The 27032-nt window shown below is 41.1% G+C and overlaps 1 protein-coding gene and 1 long non-coding RNA gene across 5 annotated transcripts in view; one reads left to right on the forward strand and one right to left on the reverse strand.

Annotated features, from left to right (window-relative positions):
- Window positions 1–1861: 1861 nt before the first annotated feature.
- Kif16b (kinesin family member 16B) overlaps window positions 1862–27032 on the reverse strand; it is a 318921-nt gene continuing 293750 nt past the window's right edge. For 2 of the 4 annotated variants that reach the window (XM_031372080.1, XM_031372079.1), the window contains 2 exons: window positions 9807–10010; window positions 1862–3284 (listed from right to left, as the gene is read on the reverse strand). In XM_031372080.1, the coding sequence (XP_031227940.1) occupies window positions 3126–3284; window positions 9807–10010 (363 nt within the window). In that variant the 3' untranslated portion in view covers window positions 1862–3125. The remainder of the gene's footprint in view (window positions 3285–9806; window positions 10011–27032) is intronic. The other 2 variants (XM_031372081.1, XM_031372082.1) reach the window with 2 other exon arrangements.
- The window catches only part of LOC116091042, a 14518-nt gene continuing 4895 nt past the window's right edge, over window positions 17410–27032 (forward strand). Inside the window, exons 1-4 of the long non-coding RNA XR_004118912.1 lie at window positions 17410–17682; window positions 18863–18980; window positions 19741–19960; window positions 21502–21615. This is a non-coding gene — a long non-coding RNA (uncharacterized LOC116091042). The remainder of the gene's footprint in view (window positions 17683–18862; window positions 18981–19740; window positions 19961–21501; window positions 21616–27032) is intronic.

A 27032-nucleotide genomic window follows, 5' to 3' on the forward strand; every position in this document is an offset into this window, starting at 1 on the left:
TCTGCTACAGCTTCTTTAACCTGAATTCATTCTGTAAGCCATATATATATATATGCATAGAGACATCTAGATATATTTACTGTGTGCTTATGACTTAACATTAGCAATTAAGACAGAAATAAAAGAAGCTGTATTTGCCTCAGCCAGGCAACCATAGAAGGGCAGGACTATATGACAAATTGCTGTCTTTGAAACTATTAGCCTTGTGAAGTTACCGTTACTCAATAAATTCTGACATTATAGAAGGACGTAAATATGTCGTTTACTGGTATATGATGTTCACACAATGCAAAACTCATACTGACATCTGACAAAGTTAAACCCAGAACAGCAACTGACATTCCCTGATCTGAGGTTGGGAGCTGCAGTTTCAAAGAAATTCCTTGAAGTATTAGACATCCTCTGGGCTCATCCATGTGCTAACCTCTGCCCAGATCATGACAGAGCCTGTGTGGCTGGTCAGAAGCCAGGCTGAGCACAACTAGCTCTTTTTCACATCAAATGTTAAATTTCTACACAAAACTTTAGATCTAAAATGACCTCAGATTCAGGAATCCTGTTTAAGCATCTCTACATCATGACCAGAGACTCTGTAGGCTATCAGTCACTGGTGGGTGAGTCAGCATGACTCATATTCTGCTCATTGCCTCCTAAATTAACCTCAGGGTTGAATTTGAACCTCATTAAGAGATAGCAAGGTGTGTGGGAGCCAGACTGAAAGTTACTATACTGTGATATTAAACAAGACAGAGGAGTATTTATTTTGTAAAAATATCTACTTTAAAAAAGAAGTTCCCCAGATTTGTTCAAGTGTAAACTAAGTGTAAGAGGATGATTTGTCAGTCTGAATTGTGACAGTGGCCACTTGGTATCTGGGATGCCTGAAAGCACAATGATGCATACATACTTGTTAATTAAATTTCTTTTACCTCTTTAAATTAGTCCAAACTGTTGAGGCTTCCATTTTGTCAGCTTAGACCTATTGTCTCTCCTATCATCATCTCAAGATGTCCATGATTCCTGTGGATGGAATTCTTCACTCGCTTTTCAACTTTCCCTCAGGTTTTAACTCATATTCAGCAGCCTCTATGTCAGATGGGAGACATGCAGTTCACACACACACACACACACACACACACACACACACACACACACACAAGCAACTGCAGCTGGACCAACTGGAATAACCCATCCCCTGCTGTAACCATAGGTCCAAGTGGAAGCTAGAATCACCTCAGAGGATAGTTTTGTTTTCAGATGGGGGCCAAGGTCTGGGTAGATGGAGTGACTTGTCCATGCCTTTGCTGGCTTTAGCCAGAGCTACTCAGTACTAGGGCTCTGAGCGCTACCATGCATTTGATAAGATGAAGATCCTCTCATGACTGCTCTTTACAAATACGCTCTTTACTCTTGCCAAATAACACATACGATTTTAACAAAATGCCCACCAAGAGCCTTTAATATAGGTCCCAGAGGGTGAGAGACACATTATTTGGTCAGTTGAAAAAAAAATTTACTCAAGCAAATGAGGGATAGTTTTCAGCACTTGAACTTCTTTTAAATAAATGACCCATGGGTAATTTATCATCTCCCAGTTTTTATCCTTTAATCTTTAGTTTTAAATTCTTGATAGCAATTGCTATGAAATCTAGGCCTGTAATCAAGACTGGAGAGAGGCACTTCCTTCTGCGGCAATTAAGTAAAGAGTCCGTTTTATTTTTTCATGCTAAGCTATGATATTTAATTAATAGAATATTAGTCTCCTCCTTAGAGGGATAGCTGCATCTTTCAACATTCTTGTGTGGTTGGAGAGATCTGCTGTGTGGGCATGTTCTAGAAGATGGAATGCAAGCATGTTTTGTTATCCATTCATTTATGACTTCAATCATAACTCCATTTTCTGCAATATAAATGCTAAATTATACAATATGCTTATTTCTAAGCACATCAGATCAATTGTTAAACAGACCAGTAGGAATGATCATATTACAAACTTAAACTGAACTACAGGGTATGCACATGACTTCATTTAATATTGATAGCAGCTCAATTTAATGGTTGAAAAAGCAAACACCTTTAATAAATTTGGTGTGAATGATCATATAGCCTGATATAATATTGTACAGGAATTTATACATATAAATCTATATGTAGAATTATGTACATTTCAATATATACCACATATTTTTTCTACTCACAATTTTCTTTTGATAAAGGAAGCAGTTTCACTGTACACAGATGTGAAATGCTACATTATGTCCTGAGTAATTGAAGGATTATTAATAAACTATTGAAAATTCTCTCTCTCTTTTTAGTTAATGATCCTGAAGATTCTGTACTAAAACATGAACACAAGGATATTTAAAAGATTGCATCCAGCTTGCTCTTGTTTTATGCAGAAAAAGCTAAAAAATGAACAACAGCCATTGAGGTTTGGGAAAATGCCCTCAAATATTGAAGGTTAAACAATGTCTTATTTGTAGGGGTTTCTGCAACTGTTAAGTAATGTTGCCTACATCCAATTTGTCAGGCATGGAAGACTCTTCTCATGATTGGCCTACAGATCCTTTTTGCTGAACAGGACATTCTATGTAAACATCAGTATTTAGATATTATTAAATCCAAATCCAAATGAACAAAACAATATGACATAACTTAAAACATCTTTGAAATCTAGCCAGCCACATGGAAGAAGTATAAAAAACAAGCATATTTTGGTGAAAAAGGAAACCAGATGAAAGTCACTTAAGGGTGGTCTGGTAAACCACCCACAATGGGAAGTCCCAAGTTGACTTGCCTCTAGGAGTCCCCAGATAAGCAAGCCACACATCAATCCTGCCACAGGGGACTGAGTTGCTGCACAATGAGAAGAAAGTACTATGGGAAAGGCCACGTTCAAGTGCAGAGGTACAGTAACAACTGTCAATCAAGGTTGCCCTTGGCAGGCAAGCATCCCAGCCCCAAACTCAGGCACTAGATGTGGTGTGAGAGGTGGTCTGGGCTGGCTGCTGCATGTTGCCACAACTGGAGGAGGCAAGCTGGGATCCTGGTGCAGGAGTTCACTCTGCATCAGAGACAATTTGAAGAGAAGGCACTGTGTTGGTGGTTCCTTGGTCGCCACAGCTCTACCCTGTCCCATGGCTGCTATAGTCAAAAACTCCTTTCTTGAAGAATGGTGAGAACTCGCAAATGGTGTGCTTGGACAGGGTCAGTCCCACTTTGTTGATGTGAAGGGGAGATGTCTCAGACTGGAGCATCACACTGAAAAACTCCCTGAGGTATTTCTGAGAAGAGACAAGAAAAAAAGAATGTGGTGAAGACAGTGCTACAGTCAAGGAGAAGGAACTGGCCAGTGTACCACTGACCTGCATATACACTTACTTCATAAATAGCACCAAAGAGAGAAGGCGCCAGAGGTCCTTGACCACCCTGGCCACTGTCAGCCTGTGCAGAGTAAACAGGGCTGTGACATCCAGGCCCACAGTAGAAATTTCTTTGGCTTAGGTCTCTAATCCACAGAAATGTCACCTGATGTCCATCTGTAGTCAGTGCCATGAGGAATGCCAGTAATTCTAACACAGGGCATTTCCCCTATGGCAACTTTACCCCACTTAAAATGTCATTGTCCTCTCAAGCTTCACACCTGAGGCGGGGTGGGGAGAACCGTCTGAGCAATGTTAGCATTTGCATCTCCTTTGAATCCTATGTATAAAATGGGATCATCTCCAAGCACTAATATTTACAGAACATTTAAAAACCTTATAATCATCATCATCAACAAAATATTCTTCCTAAGGTGAAAGGCCAACTGCTCTGGGCTTTTTTTCTTTCCTCTATAGCAGGTGCTCATTACTTGTCTTTTATGGTACTGAGAGAGAAGGATGCCTGAGACAAGACTTTGAGATATAGGGAGTGAACTCAGACACTGGTGCCTGAAGCCTGTATTAGGGGAGAAGAGGACAAACGAATAGCTCTGCATTTCAGGTCAGGCAAGTCTTGTTAACAACAGCAAATGAACTGTCTCCATTCATTTAAAACTGTACATGATCCTGCCACACATCCAGAAATTAAGCATTATTATTCCTGACTACAATAGCATAAAGAAACAGAAGCCTAATCCTACTGCTCCCACTGAAGGGCTGCAGCTTCACAGGCTATTGGGTGATGTGTGGAGACCAGTAACTGCCATGTGTGTGCTAAGGAATGGTAAAAGTGTAGAAGCCAGGAAAGCTCTAGGGCCCTAGGATAATGAGTTATTTGGCCCCTGCTGAGCTTGTGCTAGATGCGCCTTAGTTGTCCTTTGAATGAAGCAATTTAAGCCAAAGAAGTTTTAGCTTTGCTTAAAATTAATGGCAAGGGCTAAAGCAACCTTCAGATAGCATTGCTATCAACCTCTGATGTCGTACCCTTTAGAGAAGTGAAGCTGAGCAGGCAGAGGTAAACCGCACACTCCTTTTCTACTATTTTCTGTTTGCCAAGGGTAGACCCTCCAGCCATGTACATGCCAGCACTTTTGCTCTGAACTACACCCTCAAACCTTAAACTACACATGCTCCAAATACAGTGTTTGAGTAGAGTCACACACGTGATATTGCCATCACCCCCAAGATAACAAACGGAAGTTTCTGAAGTCACTTGATTTAGTTTGGACTTCACACTTGCCCTGGAATGATAATTTTCTCTTTGAACATAAATTGAGGAAACTGCTGGTGTGGTACACAAGAGGCTGGCCATCAAGCACAAAGACTCAATAACAAGAAGTTTTTACTAAAATGTGGTTTCCTGGCTCAGTATTCCTAACTTACTAGTCTCAGGAGAGCCCCACCCCCACTTCCCAAAAGGATTTTGAATCTAAAATCAGGTGAAGGCAAGAAACTGCCTAAAACAAGTGAGAGGAACAAAAAAGTCATATCAGAAGTCAAAAGGAAACTTGACTTCAATTTTCCTAATTGAAGAGACTGTGAGAATATCAATTTGCTGGATAAACTGGAGGGACTGTTTTCACAGACAACGCTGGGACTGACAAGGCTCTAGTCATGCAATGGTCATCAGCTTTACTGGGTTCTAATCACGTGACCTCATACAGAGTGCTTTATCACCGAGTCATTTCCCCAGCTCTGCCTTGTTTTTCTTTTTCTTTTTTCCCTTTTCTTTTCTTGACAAAAATGCCATGAATTTACAATGGAGCAAAGAATGCTTCTTTTACAAACTATCTTGTGAAAGCTGGGAATCCACATATACATAAACTAAACTCAATCTCTGTATCTTATTCTCTGAATCAACTCCAAATGGATCAAATACCTTATTTTAAGACCTGAAACTCTGAAATCGTTAGAGAAACAAGGTAGGGAAAAACATTTCAAGGTATAGGCACAGGCAGGGCTTTTCTCTAGAGGAATCCAGTTGTTCAACAAACAAAGCCAATGGTTGGCCAATGGGGGCACCCCATAAGAGTAAAATGTTTTGGTACAGCAGTGTGAACAGTTGAGTGAAAAGATAGCCTACAGAATGGGAGAAAGTCTTAGGAAGTTATACATCTGACATTCAATATATAAAACCTAAAATGTACTCAGGAAAGAAAAAAAATCAACTCAATCAATAGATTGGCTAATGAGATGAACATCCAATTATCACTACAGGAATACCAACAGTCAGTATCACAAAGGCGCTCAACTTTGCTAACCATCAGAGAATCCTGAATCAAAATTACACTGAGGTGCTGTCTTAGCCTGGTCACATCAATAGCCCTTAAGAAAACAAATAACAAACGCTGGCACAGATGTGGGCTGAAGGGAACCCTGATACGCTACTGGTGGCAATGTACCTAATCAGCTACCATGGACATCAGAAGATTTCTAAACTAAGAGCAGACCCACATGACCCAGTCATTTTACCTTTTGGTATTTACATAAAGGATGCCAAGTCTACATATCACAAGACATTTGCGCATCAATGCTTACAGCAGCACCAACGAACTAAATTACTGAGCCAGACTCTGTGTCCCACAACAGAGGGATGGAAACAAAAAATGAGGAGTACACACAGTTGAATGCTTTCTTTTTTTTAGTTGTAAAGAAGATTGAAGTGACATCTGTAGAAAAATTATGCAAGTGGGGGTAATCATGTTATGCTGAAAAGTCAAAGAGAAAAAGGCAAGTGTATGTTTTCTCTCATTCCTGGTCCTGAGGTTTTATATAGTATATTAATCATGTGTGTACGGGAGACTTGGAAGTAGTAATAATGGTGTTTAAGGGGCAAAAGGGACCAGCTGAGGGGGTGATAAAAGAGATGGTAATGGAAATATACTAAAAATTACATAATGTAAGTGCCAAAAGTGCCAAGCAGAGGTATCCTGAATTGGTTGTAAAGTTATTTACAGATGTCATAAGGTCCAAGCATCTGATGACATGCCTCCCAACAAGCTGCTAGTCAAGGGGGCTCTGGAGGTCCTTCAAACAATACCGGTTATTGCCACTGCTCTAGGTTGCCTGCCAGAAGTGCACAATATGATTCCCTTGCTGAAAACATCCCAGGTTAGGGTGTAGAAGACAAAGAAATCAAGAAGCTGGAAGTTGCTTCCCTGCTGCTAGCTCTCACAGTGCTAGAGGGTGCTATTCAGGATGCTCCAGGAGAAAAGTCATCAACAATAATACGCAGTTGTGGAACCAATACTACTGACCAGCCAGACAAGATGTTCGAAAGGTTGCAATAGTGCCATGAATGTTATGAGAAGAAAATCAAAAACAACTTTGTGCTTTTAGGCCAGTTCTATGGGAGGAAATTGGTATCTGGTACTATAAACCTAACTAATAGCCATGGCTGGAGAGGAAGTAGACCCTATTTGAGAAACTACTTTGGTTGTTTTGGTAAATGAACATGATTTATCTATGAAATTGCCTTCTACATATTTGTTTGTGCCCAGAGAACAGAGGCACTCTCAGCTCTAGTCAGTGTTATACTTTGGCTTGTGTTGCTGTGGTGAACACTATGACCACAAGCAACTAAGGAGAAAGAAGGTTATATTTAGTTTACAGTTCCCATGTCACATCATTGAAGGAAGTCAGGGAGGAAATCAAGCAGAAACCATAGACAAACACTGTATGTGTATAGCAGCATTAAGAATGTAAGAGCTTCTATCAGATATAGGACTGGTAAAGATCTTTTCCCAACTTGTTGGTTGCCATTTTGTCCTATTGACAGTGACTTTTGCCTTACAGAAGCTTTGCAATTTTATGAAGTCCCATTTGTCAATTCTTGATCTTAGAGCATAAGCTATTGTTCTCTTCAGGAAAATTTCCCCTGTGCCTATGTGCTCAAGGCTCTTCCCCACTTTCTTTTCTATTAGTTTCAGTGTATCTGGCTTTATGTGGAGGTCCTTGATCCACTTGGGCTTGATCTTGTACAAGGAGATAGGAATGGATCAATTTGCATTCTTGTACATGCTAACTCCCAGTTGAGCCACCAACATTTGTTGAAAATGCTGTCTTTTTTCCACTTTATGGTTTTAGCTCCTTTGTCAAAGATCAAGTGGCCATAGGCTTGTGGGTTCATTTCTGGGTCTTCAATTCCATTCCACTGATCTACCTGCCTGTCACTGTACCAATACCATGCAGTTTTTTTTTTTTTTTTTAATCACAATTGCTCTGTAGTACAGCTTAAGGTCTGGGATGATGGTGATTCCACCAGAGGTTCCTTTATTGTTGAGAATAATTTTGGCTATCCTGGGTTTTTTGTTATTCCAGATGATTTTGCAAATTGCTCTCTAATTGAGTTGGAATCTTGATAGGGATTGCATTGAATCTGTAGATTGCTGATAGAGAGCTAATATCCAATATATACAAGGAAATCAGGAAGTTAGACTTCAGAGAACCAAATAACCCTATTAAAAAATGGGGTACAGAGTTAAACAAAGAATTTTCAACTGAGGAATACCGAATGGCTGTGAAGCACCTAAAGAAATGTTCAACATCCTTTGTCATCAGGGAAATGCAAATCAAAACAACCCTGAGATTCCACCTTACACCAGTCAGAATGGCTAGGATAAAAAACTCAGGCGACAGCAGATGCTGGAGAGGTTGTGGAGAAAGAGGAACACTCCTTCATTGCTGGTGGGACTGCAAGCTGGTACAACCACTCTGGAAATCAGTGTGGCGGTTCCTGTGGAAATTGGACATAGTACTACCAGAGGACCCAGCTATACCACTCCTGGGCATATACCCAGAAGATGCTCTAACATGTAATAAATGCACATGCTCTACTATGTTTATAGCAGCCTTATTTATAATAGCCAGAAACTGGAAACAACCCAGATGTTCCTCAACAGAGGACTAGATACAGAAACTGTGGTACATCTACACAATGGAGTACCACTCAGCTATTAAAAACAATGAAATTATGAAATTCTTGGGGAAATGGATGGATCTGGAGAATATCATCCTGAGTGAGGTAACCCAATCAAAAAAGAACACACATGGTATACATTCTCTGATAAGTGGATATTAGCCCAAAAGATCGGAATACACAAAGTACAAACTACAAACCACAAGAAACTCAAGAAGAAGGAAGACCAAAGTGTGGATACTTCGTTCCTTCTTAAAAGGGGGAACAAAATACCCATGGAAGGAGTTGTAGAGATTAACTATGGAGCAGAGACTAAAGGAAGGACAATTCAGAGACTGCTCCATCTGGGAATCCTTCCCATATTCAATCATCAAACCCAGACACTATTGTGGATGCCAGCAAATGCTGGATGATAAGAGATAGCTGTCTCCTGAGAGGCTCTGACAGTACCTGACTAATACAGAAGTAGATGCTCACAGCCATCCATTGGACTGAGTACAGGGTCCCAGAAGTAGATGCTCACAGCCATCCATTGGATTGAGTACAGGGTCCCCAATGAAGGAGCTAGAGAAAGGACCCAAGGAGCTGAAGGGTTTGCAGTCCCTTAGGATGAACAACAATATGAACTAACTAGTACCCTCAGAGCTCCCAGGGACCAAACCAACCAAAGAGTACACATGCCGGAACTAATGGCTCCAGCAGCATATGTATAGCAGAGGATGGCCAAATCTGTCATCAATGGGAGAGGAGGCCTTTGGCCCTGTGAAGGTCCTATGCTTCAGTGTAGGGGAAATGCCAGGGCCAGTAAGCAGGAAGGAGTGGGGTGGTGAGCAGGGGGAGGGAGGAGGGAACAGGGGTTTGTTTTAGTTATTTTATTTTATTTTGGGGGGAACCTGAGAAAGGAGATATTGTAAATAAAGAAAGTATCTAATAAAAAATGTCAAAAAAAAAAGTGGAGTGTATAGAACTCTGTCTTCTGAGCATGATGTGGTCAGAACACTCAAATCTTGGCAGCTACGATTATTCATTTAGGACCTCCAATAAGACTGGGCCCAGACACACTCCATCATGGGATAGGGAGAGGCTCCTGAGGCCTCAGCCCTCCCTGAGGAGTTACAGATAGTTGCTGCATAACAAAGAGACACTTCATGCAGTACAGTTACTGCTAAGCTATCCATACCCTGGAAAATAATATCCCAGCCACATTCCTGTAAGCAATCCTGATTAAACTAATTGGTCCACAGACAGGTAGGTAGGTAGGTTGGTAGATGGGTAGATAGATGATAGATAAGTAGATAGATGATAGATGATAGATGTAGAAGGGAGAGCAGCAGGGAAGAAGAAAGGAATCAGATGAAGGGAAATCAAAGAGGATTATTGGGGATAAATGTGATCATAAAGGAACCCATTATTGTGTATAATTAATATGTGCTAATAAAAAACTAGAAGGAAAATAGAGAAATTACTTTGAATGGGAAAGATGAGGGGCTTGCCCAGGTGTGCACTGAACTGTGCCTGATTTCCATCATTTCGTGTCCTACAAAAGGGGGCTTCTGAGAAGAGGCACCACCTCGGTAGCACCCAAGTAGCTTCTTCTTCAGGTGTCCTGTAGACTGCATCAACAGCAGACTGTTTACATCCAGCTTGCCTTCCAGATGAACTCTGACAGACTACAAGGCAATTGAAATCCAAGAACAGATGTTGTATCAACATTTGTCATAATTAGTTCACAAAGTAGAGCTCTTTTAAAGGGCCAATAAAGTATAATGTCATGTATAATGAGAGGCAATGTTAAAAAGATAAATAAAAGAAAAAGAGGATGTACTGGGGACACCTTCCCCTTCACAGCATGGACGTTACAAGAGAACTATAAATCTGCTGAAGGTAATGACTTTTTCCTCAAACTCAATACCAGGGCTTCATGCGAACTTCAAACAGAAAGGTCTAATCTGGCTACCTCTTCACACTGCAGATATTTCTCTTTGCAAAGTAGATCCTTGCAGAACAGGAGTATGGGGCAGCTGGCTTCTTTTACCCAGACAGCTACTGTGGTGAAAGAGACAGCATGTGGCTAGGAAATATTCTTTGTAGTGACCACCAGGTGCTCCTAGGGCTATACAACAAGGCACAGCCTTTATTGATTAGGCTTGAAATAGGCTGATCAAATTCTGGTGAAGGATAAAGCTAAGGGCTGTGCGTGGGGCTAGAAATAGACTTGAAGAACGTTTCAGAATCTCTCAAGCCCGTGGTGCTGTCATTCTTCTCAGCAGTCCCCAGCTAACCATGGTGTACTGTCTAGCTTAAGAAAAGTTCTGAAATACAATATTGACAATTGTTTTTTATGAGTTAAATTTAAGTTATAAAATATGCCTGGAAAAATGCACATAAGTATATAACCTAATGAATTTCCCCCAAGTTAACATAACTATGTGATCAATACCTGGTTATAAATACTGTAACAGTTTGCATCCAGGCAACCCTCCTGCATTCCTCCTGCCATCTGCAATCCTCTTCCTGAGGGTACCAACAATCCATTGTCTGGATTTCTACCAGTTCAAAATAGTGTTGTGTGTTTTAGACTTCACACATTCTGTGTCTGACTCTCACTGTTTAATGCACCCTCTGCTGGAATTCCACTGTTTCATGTGTGTGCGATGCATCTGCCTTGAGTGTGTAGCTGAGGTGCTCAGGACCCTGTACTGTCATAGTTTACAGGCGACCATAAGAGGAACTGACAATGGTGACTTGTTTGGTCTTTCTGAGTTCCGCTTCAGTAATGAAATCCACTTTCACAAATCTTTTATAGATTATATTATAATTATGTTTATATATATAGTACTTAACACATATTTATATTAATGACTTTTATTACTTGGGCTCAAAATGTTTTCTACCACATCTGCAGCTGAAGGGAGAAATAAAAAGCTCTTCTGTCTACAGAAGGTGTCCTTCTTCTGTAGCCCCACAAACAACCTAGCATTCCTTGGAATGTGAGAAATAAGGGCAGAGACCAGGCTACATCCCCAAGGTGGCATACTCTATAACAACATAATTGAAAACATTGAAGGACACTAGGAGTTAAAGTGACTTATCAGGGGCAGAAGTGGAATGCAGGAAAGGCATTTGTAGAATTCAATATGCATCTGCTGTACTTTCTGTAAAATGTAACAGAAGTGGGGATACTGAAATCTTTTTGGCCTGTTAGGATCCACAGAGAACTGGTGCCTTCTGCCTGGGTGGTGTCAAATTAGTGGCCTGTTGCATGTCCTGGCTCAGTGGCACCTAGAACAGCAACAGCATGTGTGGGGCTGTGCAACCTCCTGCCATGGAGACAGGAAGAGACATCAGGCCAGTCTAAATGTGCTCAGCAAGACTGCAATGTAGTAAACGAGGGATTCCAGAGCAAGTGAGGGGTCTATGTGAGTGACAGTTGGGGGGCAGGGGTAGGGAGAGAGGGAGCTGGGGGATGTCTGCAGAGATGGGGGAAGAATGGTTTGTGTGTGTTTGGGGGGGGGCTAAAAAAGGCAGAGTGGAGGAAGAAAGCACGACAACACAGAGGACAGATGCCCAAGATTTACCTGTTTCCATGTTGGCTGAAGGGATTTGGAATAGTAAGAAATACATCAGACATATTTACCTAGGCTATGGACTTTAGCCACTAGAAACAACACTAAGGCATAAATAAATTTTCTTATCAATACTTTCAGAAATCAAATTTAGATGGCTAATCTTCAAGGAGTATTTCAGCACTGACACATAGTGCTTTGTTATTGTAAAGTGACCTTATTCAAAGGTTTCCAGTATAGTTTACTGTTTGCCAATTCAGAGACAGCAAGATGATGCTGGGCACGAGGAGAGGCAGACTGTGTGTCTACTCCTGAGAAGTAGAACTGCCATGTGGTTTAAGAAAGTCCAGCAAACAAATAAACGTCTTATCTTGTAGGGATCTATGAAGTCTGTTTTTATTATTATTTATTTATTTATAAATTTGAGATATATTTATATAATTTTCCCCTTCTGTTCCATTCTGTCAATCTTTCTCATGAACCTCTAACTTTGCTTTTTCTCAAACTCATGGCCTCTTTGTGTGTGTGTGTGTGTGTGTGTGTGTGTGTGTGTGTGTGTGTATAATTTATATGATTTCAGAGCTATTATTTATTTTTAAGGCAGTATGTCAGGGCCTTGCTATTTTAGCTTCAAATTCAGTCTTATACTCACAACACTTTTCCTGCCTCAGTCTTCTAAATGCTGGTATTAAAGGCACACATCACCATGCCTGGCTTGGACTGAAAGCTTTTAAAGAGGACGGATGACAGAAGAAGGTGGTATATGTATGACTGCCACAGACAGGAAGCAATGAGATTTCTGAATGCCTTCTTTTCAAAGCAAACACTGCTCTCCAACAAACTAAAACTTTTCTGTCAAGCTCTATTTGTCAAAGTTCTAAGCACTGTGAGAATTTGTAAAGGTGTTTCTTACTAAATTCCTATATAACATAATGAGACAGGGTCAGTTGTCTACATTATCAGTGAAGAAGCAGACCCAGGAAGCCAACGTGACATTGTAGAGGTCCCTATAGACATACACTGACAGCCAAGACTCAAACCCAGGGCTCCATGTAGAGGCTGTTCCACTCTACTAGGACCACCCACAGAGCTCCTCTGCTGAGCCATCTTGTCTTCACAGAATGAAGTTGTTTCCATAGGATGTCTCAGCTGTTTGAGCCTCACAAGCTGCCTTTCCTAGGCTTACTGGTGCTCCAGTGGGGACAGCTGCACCCTGGACTCTTTAGCCCTTGTGTTTTACTGCAGAGGTGACACAGTGACTTGGAAAACCCTGGCCATTTTCCTGACTGTACTGCTTCCCCCCTTCCCTAGGGAGCACTCAGATCTCCCCTCTGAAGAGACTCCCATTCTTTGGAGATAAGTTCATCTGGCTTACTAAGGTATAAAGGCTGGAGAATTTCTCCTCATCACAGTCAAAGAGCTACTGGAGTCAGCACTTGGAATGTGCTGGAACCAAAATTTCTTTGAGGACTTAGGAAGGTATCCCCAGATCACATAACTATTGTCTTGGAGAGTTTTCAAGAGTGAGTAAAATCTGAGGATTAGAGTCTTTGGTCTCTGTCCTTTGCCAAGGCTGAGAATTGGTGAGTCTGTTTTCCTACAATGGCCATAGTCAGCTGCTATGATTCACAATATGTTTACTGTAAACAGTTCCCATGACACTGGCAGGTAGTAGATACCCATGAAATCAAGAGAAACTTTCCATGTGGATCATGACTGAGCATCTTATAGTTTGCTGTCTGTCTAATCAGGCATCCACCCATGACATTTTCTCCTAAAAAAATTATGAATCTAAGCCTTTTGAGAATAGTCCAGATCAGACCAAGCAGCTAGTAGCACATGCCTAGACAAGCATTAGTCTGGCTGGGAGGAGCACTCCCTGAATCTTGATCTATATCTAGGCCTATCTCTAAGATATGGTTCATTTTGAACCATAACTAAACACTACTAGTTTATACCAAAACAGGGCTAGTATGGTCTAATGGCTAAGTTAATAGTTTTGGAAGGCAAAACACATTCTACAGCAATATAGTGTAGTAAGCAAGCATACAACCTATTAAATTCTCTCTCTCTCTCTCTCTCTCTCTCTCTCTCTCTCTCTCTCTCTGCCTATCTCTCTCTCTCTTCTTTCTCTCTTTCTTCCTTCCTTTCTTTCTTTCTTTTGGTTTTTCAAGACAGGGTTTCTCTGTGTAGCCCTGGCTGTCCTGGAACTCACTCTGTAGATCAGGCTGGCCTTGAACTCAGAAATCCACCTGTCTCTGCCTCCCAAGTGCTGGGATTAAAGGCATGCACCACCACTACCTGGCTTAAATTTTCATTCTAAAATTTCATTAAATTTTCATTTAAAATTTCATTGGGTCAGTACACCCCAAGATGCAGTGTACTGACTACAGTTTCAAAGCCATGGCTCTGAAATAATGTGTAGCTACATGCATAGACCTTCTTGATGAAGGCCAGAATACTGACATGATTCATGCTGGCCTATAATGCACTTTTTGTTGACTACTGGCTTTACCTACTAGAAGAACTAGGTAAGATCTAGCCTTCTAGCACTCACTGCTGGGTTTTCCTCTCTGACTCCAAACCTTCATACAACATCTGAAGGTGACTTCAGGTATAGCTCAGGACCTCAGGTGTCTACCTGAGCAAAACCTTCTGGGGTCATATCTTATATTAGAGCTGGTCATTTTAAAATCTGAGATCTTGAAATAGGGGAAGGTTCGGGAATAGGGAAGGAGGAATGAAGTCTAAATTCATCAACTAATTTGAGTGAGGGAGTTACTCTGCACATGCCGCAGGTCTCTATGTGGAGAACTTATAATTTATAGTCAGGTCAACAGATGCCTTGTTCATGAGCAATAGGACCTCCTAAGACATCCTTTGTTTAGAGAAGAGGCCCTGGCTTAGCCAAGGTCAACAGCCAGGGTAGGGCAGAATGACTGGATCTTCCAAATCTGGGAGAAAACCAGAATATTCTCTTATGTCCTTCTAAAGCTATATCCTGAAGCTTCAGATGAAATGTGGCCTTTCTTTAAGACTTTCAATACTATGTTAAAGTAAGCTCCTGGAATGCCTTTGGCTTTTAATCAAAGTGTGTGTGTGTGTGTGTGTGTGTGTGTGTGTGTGTGTGTGTGTGCATGTGCACAGGTGGGGATAATTAGGGCCTTCAGAAGTATTCGGAAGGTTCAGTCTTCTTATCTGTTGGCTCCTTCCCCTCTATTATAATTAGCAGGGAATGAAGTCATGACCATTTTATGCTATTAAGAAGTTTCTGTTTTAATAAGACAACCATAGCTGTGGCCTGTTCCTTATTTCATGTGCAATACATCACTGAGCTGTGTCATTCTAATGATTTTTCTCAACTATCTCATTGTTGTGGAACTTTCTTCCTTTTATAAAATGTTAACATAAATCTGTAATTTAATTTAAAGTTATTGAAGTCATTAAAATTGAAATAAAATGTTCTTTAGAAGTGTAGCATGGCGTTATTGCCTTTCTGCTGTGACATTTAGCAGGAAACAGAGTTCAAGGGCATTCTTCATCCCCAGAAGTCATTAGGTGGGAACATAAGACAAGCTCCATCTAATAAGACCTACATGATCCATTTACCTGGCAGAGGAACTTAGGGAATTTGTCATTGACTGATGAGCTCTGAAGACATTCTAAGTCCAGATGGAGATACCCTGGGATATCTTCAGATCTTAGAAAGATCTGGTTCTCACTCTGCAATAAATCAATCCAGTAGGCTCTATGAGATTCACCTGCTCAACCCTTCTGAGTTCCAAAGTCACACAAGTTTTAGTCTGACCACTTCTCACTGGCATTTTAGAAATTTTACAACTTAGCTGTACTGGTCACTAAATATGCTGGATTGCCTCCTAACTTAACCTAAATATGACTTCCACACTCTGATGAATGAGGACAGTTAGGCCCAGGTGATTTAAGTATGCATCCAGCAGTTTCTACATACCTCTTCTCCATGCAGCACTATGAGAGGCCCTGGTACCACGCATTGAGTAGGAAAGGCACACAGTTTCCCTCTCAGTGCTCAGAATCATGCCTCTCTTGCTGTGGGTACTTTGTTCCAACAACCAAATCCTACCTATCTTTTTCACTTTTTTTCTTAACTAGTGTACAAAGTAATGGGTTTCTTTATGGGGTTTTTGTTGACTGTTTTCTGTTGATCCTTGTTCCAGAACAATAAACTTGTCTCATTCCATGTGGGGACACACTCTGAACATGGAGCTGCTCCTTAGGTTGGCCCTCTACCAGTCTTCATGCTGGGGTTCTAGTACTGTGAGCTGTCATCTCTGCTTTAACCAAGGAACTATCACGCCAAAGCCTTTAGCATGTCTTGGCTACTTGCCATGCCCAGGTGTTGGTTCAGTGACTCTGAAGAGGCCTGAGAGTGTTTATAGATTATCGGCCCCCAAACACCTGCCAACCCCCAGCTTTCTCTTTTTCCACCATATGGCATCCTGAGTGGCATACTTTTACTAGCATCTCCAGTTGAGACCTGTCTTAGGTTCCCTGTAGCATGTCCAGTCCTGACATTTATACTTGCCTTAGCCAACACAGATCTCAATCTAGGCTGGGCTTTACAGGCCAAGCAGTATTAATGCTATGATGTGGGTTCTTATATAGTAAAAGATAGCCTTCCTGCTTTTCGCTCCCATTTTTCTGGATAGATAATGTGGGCATACTCAGTATCCTGCACAGGGTAGGTGATGATAAACCAGCCTGCCTCTATCTTGGGCTTGGAAACCATGTTATAGTAAAGACAAACTAGGTTCACTCCTGTTAATGATTAAATCTGTTTCTCAATGATTGGGCTATGTACCACTTGTAACCCTAACTACAAATGGTTCTGTACTTCCTGTTCCAGGAATGTCTTGGTTGCAAAGGCTATTGTGACCACTGGTTATGACAACCTTGTTATAACCACCTTGCAATCATATCTTTGTTCCAGGAGGTTGTTATGATAAACTTGCTATGCTTAGGTTCTGCTTCTGTAACCCTATTTGCCTGCTAAATTCCCCATCTGGAACACTATTCCTCCTCAACTATGAAACCCTTATCCTTCCCACGTCCAGTGCTGATCCCCTGAACCCAAATACATGAACCAAAAAGCCTGCTTTAATTACTTGCTTTAATTAATTTGGCCACGATTTGGGTCAGTAGTCTTTCTTCTTGAACCTGTGGGCTTAAAAATAACTCTCACAGTCAGTTTCACTCTGCCCAATCAGTGACATCCATACATCTGTGCCTTTCTCCCTCTGTTAGAGCCTGGCCATTTAAAAGTATACATCTGTGTGGAACTGGGTACAGCTGTGAGGGGTTTTTCTGGATTGGATCATTTGGGGTGAGAAGACTCACCTTAAGTCTGGCCATACTTTCTGGTGATAGCCTATATGAGGTCACAGAAGAAGAAAACCCCTGCTTAGAACTCTAAGCTAGTACAAATCCAGAAGACAGCCAATGTCTGCTCTGAGTAAAGCACAGGGGAGGGGAGAGGTCACAGGGCAGAGTAGATACCAGCTGGGAAAGAACAGAGTCCACTCACACATGCTGACTGGAACACCCTCAGCCAGGCCCAGAGCTCCTAGGGTGAGCACAAGCCTTTTGGCTTCAATATCAAGGACAGAAAGTACTTCCTGAAGAGGATGAAGAATCACGGGTGTTGCAGATAACACTGTGGGTCATAAATAATCAGACTTGTGTCTGTGTGCCATGATATGTGCAGGGAATTCCAAAGATGGGCATTTTTAGTAGAAAGGTATGTGTGTTTTAGTGTCAAGTTGTTTTTCACAGACATTGCACCAATTTATACTCTCTTCACCAAAACTGAAGAAGAGATGCTCAATGTTTCTGCTGGATTCAGGTCTAAAAGATTCTACAGAAGGTTCAGCCAATTCTTTCTTGTGTCTCCAGCGTCATAGCTGAAAAATCTTCAGCAGTTCGTGTGATTCCTTAACAAGGGCAGACACGACATCTCTCTTAGCAGGATCATGTCAAAATGAATTTTTGCAGTAGCCAAAATCATAAGAATCATTTAAAAATAGCCTTAGTATGAAGTAGGATCCATTTTTATATTGCTGTAAGCTTCCAAATTTCAAGAAGTAGTGAAATTAGCCAGACCGTAAGCAGACTGGGAAATGGGGTATCTTATAGTTTGCTGTAGCACTGAGCCCAGTAGGCCATGCTCTTGAAGCTTCTTACCTCCCTTTGAATTTGGGTAAAGCCTGTAACCTGAACTATATACTGGAGGGAATGTTTGCTCACACATTCAGGGCTTGGTCTGAGCTCAGTTCCTAAGAAGCCAGAATGCAAACACAGACACATGAGTAGCCAGACCTCTCATGTCCTAGGACAGATAAAACACCCAGGCTTGCACTATCCAGGCTCCAGATAACCCATGGGATTAGGAGTAAGGTAAGGAATGAGGAGATGAACTAAATTAATCAAGTAGACTGAAGGCTTCTTTGCTTTCGATCTATAATTTATGATTAGAAATAAATTACTGTCCAATGCTACTTCACGGCAACAAATTCAAATCCTCTTAGCAGTCCTAGTGAGTAACTCTGTCCTTGCAAGTCCTTCTGCTCTACCTTTACTATCCTAGATTTTAAAGTAAATACTTGAAATAAGTAGTCATCACTTAAAACATGGCATTTATTTCTTGATGTTACACAGAAGTCTGAGAGCTCCCAGTTAAAATTCATCAGGGTGAAAATGTTAGTCTGTGATTACAGAATCAGAACTATTCATTACAGCTATTCAGAGAATCTGCTTTATGAGTTTAATGACATAAGCATATTGTATTGAATTATTATGGTACTGCATCAATTGGATTCATAAATTTAATATACTCAGTCAGGTTCATACATTCTAATAAAATCCAGCAAGCTTTAAAAATTTTATAAGGGATATGTGTTTAAAGTCCATGTGATATTGAGTTTTTACAGGTTGACAGTCCTGCTCAGGGCAATAAACAGCTCCAGTGATCATGATGACCCCACCTGACAGGAGCAGGCACTGGTGAAACCTCCAAAATGGACAAGCTGCATCAGGAAGGTCAGGACCTGCCTGGATGGAGCAGCTGATAAAGCCTTTCTTTGGAGCACAAGTCAAAACCATCATGTATTTCCTGTTCATGGAGAGGAAGAGGAGGGTGCTTATCTCCCAACTCACAGCCTGTAGAAGGCAGCTTGGCACCTTATAGGATGTAGAAGGCAGCTTGGCACCTTATAGGATGTAGAAGGCAGCTTGGCATCTTATAGGATGTGCCATCAAGTTCTTACGGGCTCCATTTTCTACCTCACATGGTGGTTAAAGGGTAAAAACAGAGGGAGCGGGGTTTGTGAGAGGAGCTGCTGTGAGAGAGTTCCAGAATGCACTGTGGGTCTTTGCCTTTGGCTGTAGGAGAGGGATTGGCCAGTGGCTTAGGATGGATACGTCCAAGCAGCTTCTGCAGTACCAGGGAGAACGCAGAGAGCTATGGAAACACTTTAGTATATGTGGACTCTCCCCCAGTTCTGTAGGCATGCCCAAAGTTACTCAAGCCTTTACAACCATCATGGGGGGAGCAGGAGAACTTTTAAGAACTGAGGGTTGGGGTAGGACTGGAGTAAAGTACCTCACTACTATGCACCCCAGTTTCCTCATCTGATTATATCTTCTTAGTATGAGAAGATTTTATAAGTTACTGTCTGTAAAGTGCCTGGGGCACAATTCAGTTCAGAGCATTTCCATACTAAAGAGTCAATATGATTGTCTATACTATACTGTCCTTAGGGAGCTAGTAGATAACTATACTAACTTTCTCCCCTTTTAGATATTTAAGACATGAGCTTAAAACATGAGGAAAAATAAATGCTTTCTCTTGCAAAGAAAATAAGGAGCCAACATGCATGGAAATGTATTTCCCATACTGCCTCTCATCAGGCATTGGCAGACCTTCATTTCAAATGCTGCTTGCTCTCAAGCCATGAAGAGGAAACATTTCAAAATAGGGAATGAGGATTAAATATGAGCTAAAAACCGACCCATACCATGTAAGAGCTTATTTCTGTCACATTTCAGATTCTGATATTCTAACAAATGAATTTGGGGGAAAGGCAATTATTATTTTTATTGTTATTATTATCATTATTATTATTGTTATCATCATCATCATCATTTTATTTCCAAGCTTAGGTTCTTTCTAGCAGTATAGAAACTCAGAGATTCTCGACCATTTGAGATATAATGGCTGTTCCAAATGACTAGAATGTTTGGTGAATATCTTGCTGTTTGGTACCTCTTCTCTACAATGTACTTAAGCAAAAATTCAAATAACTGGGGAGTAAACAACTAAAGGATTAGGAATCCATTGCACATGACTTAGTAGAAGCCCAAGCCTCCCTTTTGGTGGAGTCTGGGATAGAAGCAGCCCTGAATAGGAGCTAAAGAGCCCTCTCCTCCAGCCATGCTTGTGGCTGAACAGAACACGCCAGTCCCCTCTGATTTTAGCCTATGACAGTTTCTATGTGGATGGTAGATTCCCTTTGGCAAAAATTCCATATCTATGGCTGTCTTAACAACAAGTTCCTGAACTCAGGGCAAGAGGGCAAGCTTCTCAGACTCTGGGAGGGAAGACCCGCTGCCCCCTGTTTTGTTCCCTGAGCAAGGGGCTTGCAATAATCTCCATGGGACTATTTGCCTTTCAGATTACCCTTCTTTCTGTCTTGGCCATTATTTCAGTGTCTTCCATGGTCCTCTGTCCCTGGGTGGGGGGTGAGCTATGGCCAAACCCCAGGTGCAAGGACCATGGCTCTCAGTGGGAGGCCTATGACCCTACCTAGCAGAGAGGATTAACTAGGGATTTGGACAATAATTGAGGCATAACTGTCAGGGGGACAGAGGAAGAGAGAATACCAGGCCAAAGTTCTCAAACACAACATCTCTAACTGAAAAGGATAGGAATGTGTGTGTGTTTCATACAGAGAAATGCAGACAAATGTCCTTTTCTATACAGTTATCTGTAGATGAATATATGTGTCACATATATGTCTGTACATGCAGTGTACACGCAGAATGAAAACACTAAAGGCTAAGTGACTGGTACACCGGGTAGTTGAGTGTCAGTCTTGTTGTCATCCTGTCCTTCAGCACCACTTGCAGTCTTCTGCTGAAATGTGGAGGACAATGTAATGCAGGAGAGAGAGAAGGCAGGAAATGGGATGATGATGTTCCCAGTCACAGGACATATGCTAGCTGCAGGCTCTAGAAAGAGCCATGGGGCCTTTCACCAGCAACTAAGCAAACTGGGGCTAAGTTGAGAGCACACTTTCAAAAAATATATATTTATTTTATTTTTACTTACGTGTGTGTGTGTGTGTGTGTGTGTGTGTGTGTGTGTGTGTCTGTCTGTCTGAGCACATTTGTGTGGGTGCTCTTGGAGACCAGTGAGGGTGTCAAATCACCTGCAGTTCAGGTGGTTGTGAGCCAGTCCTTGTGTATGCTGGGAACTGAACACTGTTCATATTAAACAACTGCTGAGCCATCTCTCTAGCTCTGTGCTCACTTTTTAATTTTCTTTTTTGCTTCCATTCAGGTAAGAGATGCTAGTGTATAGTGCGTAAGCTGTTCCTTGAAATGTCCAGATTCTTTCAGGAGCCGCACATATATACAGCATGGGGAACTGCAAGACAAGTGCTATGAGCAATGGGTAAGGAAAGGAGAAGAGATACAGAGAAGCACAGGCCCAGACTCTGGAGCCATTTCCAGAAGCAGCAGTGCTCTTCCTGCTCACAGTGTTTAATCAGAGTTCTGCAGCACATGCCCTGGTGTCTACAGGGGTTGCTTTCTAGCTGCCTAAAAAGCCCATTGCGAAAATGAGGGCATTTTCAATATCTACCATGTTCAACATTGATTAGCAAGTGCTTTCTTGATCCCAACATCAGTTTCTTAATTTTATAAATAATATGAAACAGGTGATCTCAATTTTAAAAAGAGATTACATACAGTCTCTTTACAAAAAAGTTTGGGTTACCTAGAGTAAAAATTATATATGTAAATATAAACACATTACAGAGAACTGCTGGGAACAGAAATAAATCTATTTGAAAGTAGATGGGGGTTTTACACAGACCAAGAGTAGGTAAAGAGTTGTGTAGAACTGGAACAACTGACGATTTTATCCATTTGTCTCTCCCTTAGTATTATCTCAAAGGGCTGCGGCATATGCTCTCATTCATTAACATTATGAAGCATAAGTGACACACATAGAGCCAGAAAGGATTGTCAGGGGAGATGAGCTAGCTGAATTCTAAAATAAAGAGGCAGCATGGAGAGGCTGCAGAGGACAGGATGGGGCTTAGCTGCAGAGGCCGTGGTTGACACCCTTTTTCAAAGGACGGCATTGTTTATTTGGGAAACAAATCTAAATAAATGGAGTTAAGGGAATGGTGGCAGCTGCAAGAAAGCCTAATGCAAATTGGACAGGATTCCATAAAAGAGGAAGGATGACTCCCAAATGTTGATATAAATAGCAAGCACGGGGCTTGACAGCGACGGCACAGAGGCTGCAGCTTTTAAAATATAGGAATGCATGAAAATCCCAAATGTGTCTTTTGAGCTGTTGCAGCAAAGGAGATGTATGAGGAGGAACTGTGCTGACATCAGTGGAAATAAACAAAACCAAGTATTGCAGGAGGCGTGAAGTTAGGCCTTGGGGCTTATAACAGTGCTGGCAGATGTAAGCTAACAAGTGGCATGGTATGCAATGCAATAGGAGTGTACCTGATATGGCTTCCAGAAGGATCTACAGCAGTGGTTCTCAACCTTCCTAATGCTTTGGCTCTTTAACACAGTTCCTCATGCTGTGGTGAACCCCAACCACAAAACTGTTTTTGTTGCCACTTCATAACTGTAATTTTGCTATGGTTATGAATTCTAGTGTAAATATCTAATACACAGCCCTACCGGGGTCAAGACTCACAGGCTGAAAACCACTGGTCTACAGAGAAGGACCGGTTTGGGGTAGGTGTGAGGAGATAATGAACAGAGACAGACTGATAGAGAGATAGATGGTAAACAGAATAGATGGGGAAGTAAAGACTAGACCAGAAGCGTCAGCACTGACAAAACAGAATATCCCAGGAAAGAACCATAGAGAAAGGTGTAACAGGTGGACCAGAAGAAAAGTCTCAGAAATGAAAGTAACAAGAGAGATGGACAGAGTTAAGTTTAGTGGAATGGAGTTAGGGGTGAGGCTGCTGAGCAAAGCAAAATCCTGACCAATTAGTACACTGAGCCCCACAAGGCTACTCCCTAATCTTCTAGACCAAGAGACAAGGAATATGCCACACAGACAAATCAAGACTCCAAATGGTCTGAACTTGTTAGTAGCAGAAACAAAGTTAGAAAATGATGGAATTATCCTTTGGAAATCTGTGCAACAACCATTTCCAAAAGAAGATTCTGAATTCAGAGAGTGTCTCAGAGACATGCAAACATGTTGCTAGCAATTCGCCTTTTGCATGTCCTTTCTGAAGAAGCTAGTAGGGGTATGTGCCATCAAAATGAAGCAGGAAATCAAAGAAAGAGATGGAGTACAGGAAACTTCTCAAGAAAGAACAGGAGATGGACAAGGCTGATGACCAGATAGAGCTCTTCTAGGGAGCTCTGTGTACAAGATACAAAGGGATCTAAGGGTGTGAGCATCACAGCTGAGATTTGAAGCAGGTTTGGTGAAAGTTATGCAATAACTGAACAAACTGCTGAGCTGAGTTCCCTGTAGTCCTGACACGAGGCACAGGGGAACCAAGCAGGGCAATGGACAGCGAACACAGCCATTCACTTGCCATTTCTTTTCAAGTGCTATCACTTTGTCTTAAGCATGAGACTTCCTTTTTAATTTTTTTAAATCTGTTTTGTTGGTATGTGTGTATATGTGTGTGTCAGTGTACATGTATGATTACAGGAACATATGTGCATACATGTAATGAAGTGAAAGGGGAACTTTGACGTTTTCTCCTTCTTTCCTGTTATCTAGTGCCTTTACCAGCTGAGCCACTTTGCTGGAGCAGTGCAGGACTCTGTGATGCAGGCTATCTGAATCACATCACACTGACTCATCTTCAAAGGATAAACACTTTAAAGGATATAAGATTGTAACCACCAGCCTGTGGGCTAGCTCAATGGGTACAGGTGCTCAGCACCAAGTCTGACAGCCAGAGTTTGATTGCCAGGACTCAAAATTAGTCATCTGGCCATCACATATGTATTCAAACACACACACACACACACACACACCCCAAATGTAATAAAAATTATAAATTCTACTGAAACTTCAGACAATAAGAACTTGGGTAAATGTGGCTCATATACCAGGCCTAAGGGAAGCCCTCAGTAGAATGATATAAAAGCACGGGCATCCATGCAGAAAAGGAGAGAAAAGATTGTAAGAGCCAGAGGGTATGGATGACTCAAAGGAAACAGGACTTCAACACACAACAGGATTGATACAAAACTTACAGAGATTGTGGCAGCACATACGAGACCTGTACAAGGTCAAGTCAGATGGGGTCTCATCCCTAACTAGAAAGGTACCTGCGACTGAATCCTAAGGGCAAAGGGAAAATCAGTTTTCTCCGATGGAGTGTCACAGGGTGTACTGGCTGGTTTTGTGTGTCAAGTTGATACAAATTACAGTCATCAGAGAGAAAGAAACCTCAGTTGAGTAAATGCCCTCCCCCCCCCCCCCCCCCCCCCCGATATCCAGCTGTAAGGCATTTTCTCAACTAGTGATCAGTGGGGGAGGGTTCAGCCTATAATGAGTAGTGCCATCCCTGAGCTTGTGGTCTTGGGTTCTCTAAGAAAGCAGGCTGAGCAAGTCATGTAAAGCAATTGAGTAAGCAGCACCCCTCCATGGCCTCTTGTATCAGCTCCCGCCCTGCTTGAATTCCTATCCTGACTTCCTTCAATGATGGTCTATGATCTGGAAGTGTAAACTGAATAAACCCTTTCCTCTCCAATATCCTTTTTGGTCGTGGTGTTTTGTTGAAGCAATAGAAACTCTAAGACATAGGGTATATCAACCATACTACATGGGCAGACCCCATGCCTTGTAGAGTTGACCAACACAAAACAAATTGAATGGTATTTCTGTGGACTTTTGTTTCAAAAACAGCTTATTAGCCATGAAAGGAACAGGGGGAAAACAATCTTTCCAATCATTTGACCAGTTACAGTAGTGCTCCACCTAGCTTTGGGCTACCCTAAATGGTAGCATGTGATTACAGAGCAGCTGGCTTCTAAGGTCTGTAGGTTTCATTTGGAAATGTGGTCTACTGTCTATATATTTCTTTAAGTTCCAGGCTTTTAAGGCATGAACTAAATAGATATTAAACTTAAATTAGGAAAAATGAGTGAATAAAGACAATGCATGGTAAAAGAGGTAAAATAGTGACTTTAATTTCAGAATAATGGGGAGTCAATCCTAACAAAGTACAGTTCTCAGACTTTTAGCTATGGGTGACATACATGTCTAATATAGCTTGCTGATATGATGACTGTATGCATGGTTTGTGAGCTTGACACCATTTCATCCATTATTCTACCCTTCTGCTTTTATAAATAATAAGGCAACACTGAAAAAAATCACAAGAAAGATGGAGTGAAAAGAAAAGGAAAGAGAGGAAAACCATAAACACACGATGATCATATGAGGGAAGGAAAGTCATAAACGCAGAATGAATATATGGCTTTCAAATGGTTATCTTTTTTAACAGACTATTTTTAGCAAATTTAGGACAACAGAAAGGGTGATATCTCTCTCTCTGTCTCTCTGTCTCTCTGTCTCTCTCTCTCTCTTTCTCCCTCCCTCTCTCTCTCTTTCTCCCTCCCTCTCTCTCCCTCTCTCTCTCGCTGTCCCTCCCCCACCCTCTCTCTGGCCAAATCTAAGATTTTTTTTCTACATTTGAAATTACCTGTGAAAAAACATAGTTCAAGGCTTCCTTCCAATCATGTCTTACTTTATTGTTTAGAAGGTTTTAGATGCTTACTTCAAAATTATACTATAGCTCACTATATGTTAACTGTAATATAGTAAATAGTCATGTTTGACCTCTGGGAGGATCAGCAAGGAACAGTATCTTCTGCACATGACTGGATACTGAGCTTATAAATTCACAGCATAGGATTAAGGCAGTCAGCATTCTAGCATGGAGTGGGAATGGTTTCTTGAGCTCCCAGTCCTAAGTGAGGAGTTATGAATAGTTTGTGGCATCTTGGGGAGGCAGAGTAAGTTTTCTTTAAAAGTATGGACCTTAGTAGGCTGGCCATGCTCAAGTGGATGGCTCCATACTCAGAAGAATATATGGACAAGCACAAAGCAGAGTTGATGGTTACTAAATAATGATAAACACACACACACACACACACACACACACACACGCACACGCACACACACACCCTATTCAGTGTCTCCTATAATTAGCCATCCATCCAAGTATTTTACATGAATTATTCCATTATCTACAGTACTTTTTTATGATGAGTAAAATCATTCACAGAAAGGGTAAGTAAAATCACTAAAAGGGTATCTAAAATCACTTAGTCAATAACACGACAGAAGAATACAAGCAGGAATGATATGTTCTTAAGGTATATTCTTAACCTTTATTCTCTATGAGTTGCAGATATATTAAGTGATATATATGATGATTTATTATGGGTGATGTTTATGTATTGCTCTCATTTTAATCCATCAACAACCGTGGAAGGTGGCTGGTTATTTTTTTTTTAACATGATTTTAATTTATCTGAATTTGTTAACATTTAAAAACATATTTTAAGTAAATAGAATTAAATTACATTCTTGTTTCTCTTTTGTAGCCTCACTCCTCCCAGAGACCCCCCTTCAATACCTACAATATTTTTTGTCATATTCCTTAAAATTTATAAAATATTATAACAATAAAAATGAGTATTATAAAAGTTGTTTGATATAAAGCAACAATCAATTTAACAGTCTTATGTAGATGCTTGTTTACAGCAATACTAAAAATAAATGTTTTTCTCAACATAAATTTTAAATAACTCTAAACATATTAACTGTATATTTCAAAATAATACATCACT

This window comes from Mastomys coucha, unplaced genomic scaffold, assembly GCF_008632895.1.
Source record: "Mastomys coucha isolate ucsf_1 unplaced genomic scaffold, UCSF_Mcou_1 pScaffold15, whole genome shotgun sequence".
NCBI classification, from domain to species: Eukaryota; Metazoa; Chordata; class Mammalia; order Rodentia; family Muridae; genus Mastomys; species Mastomys coucha.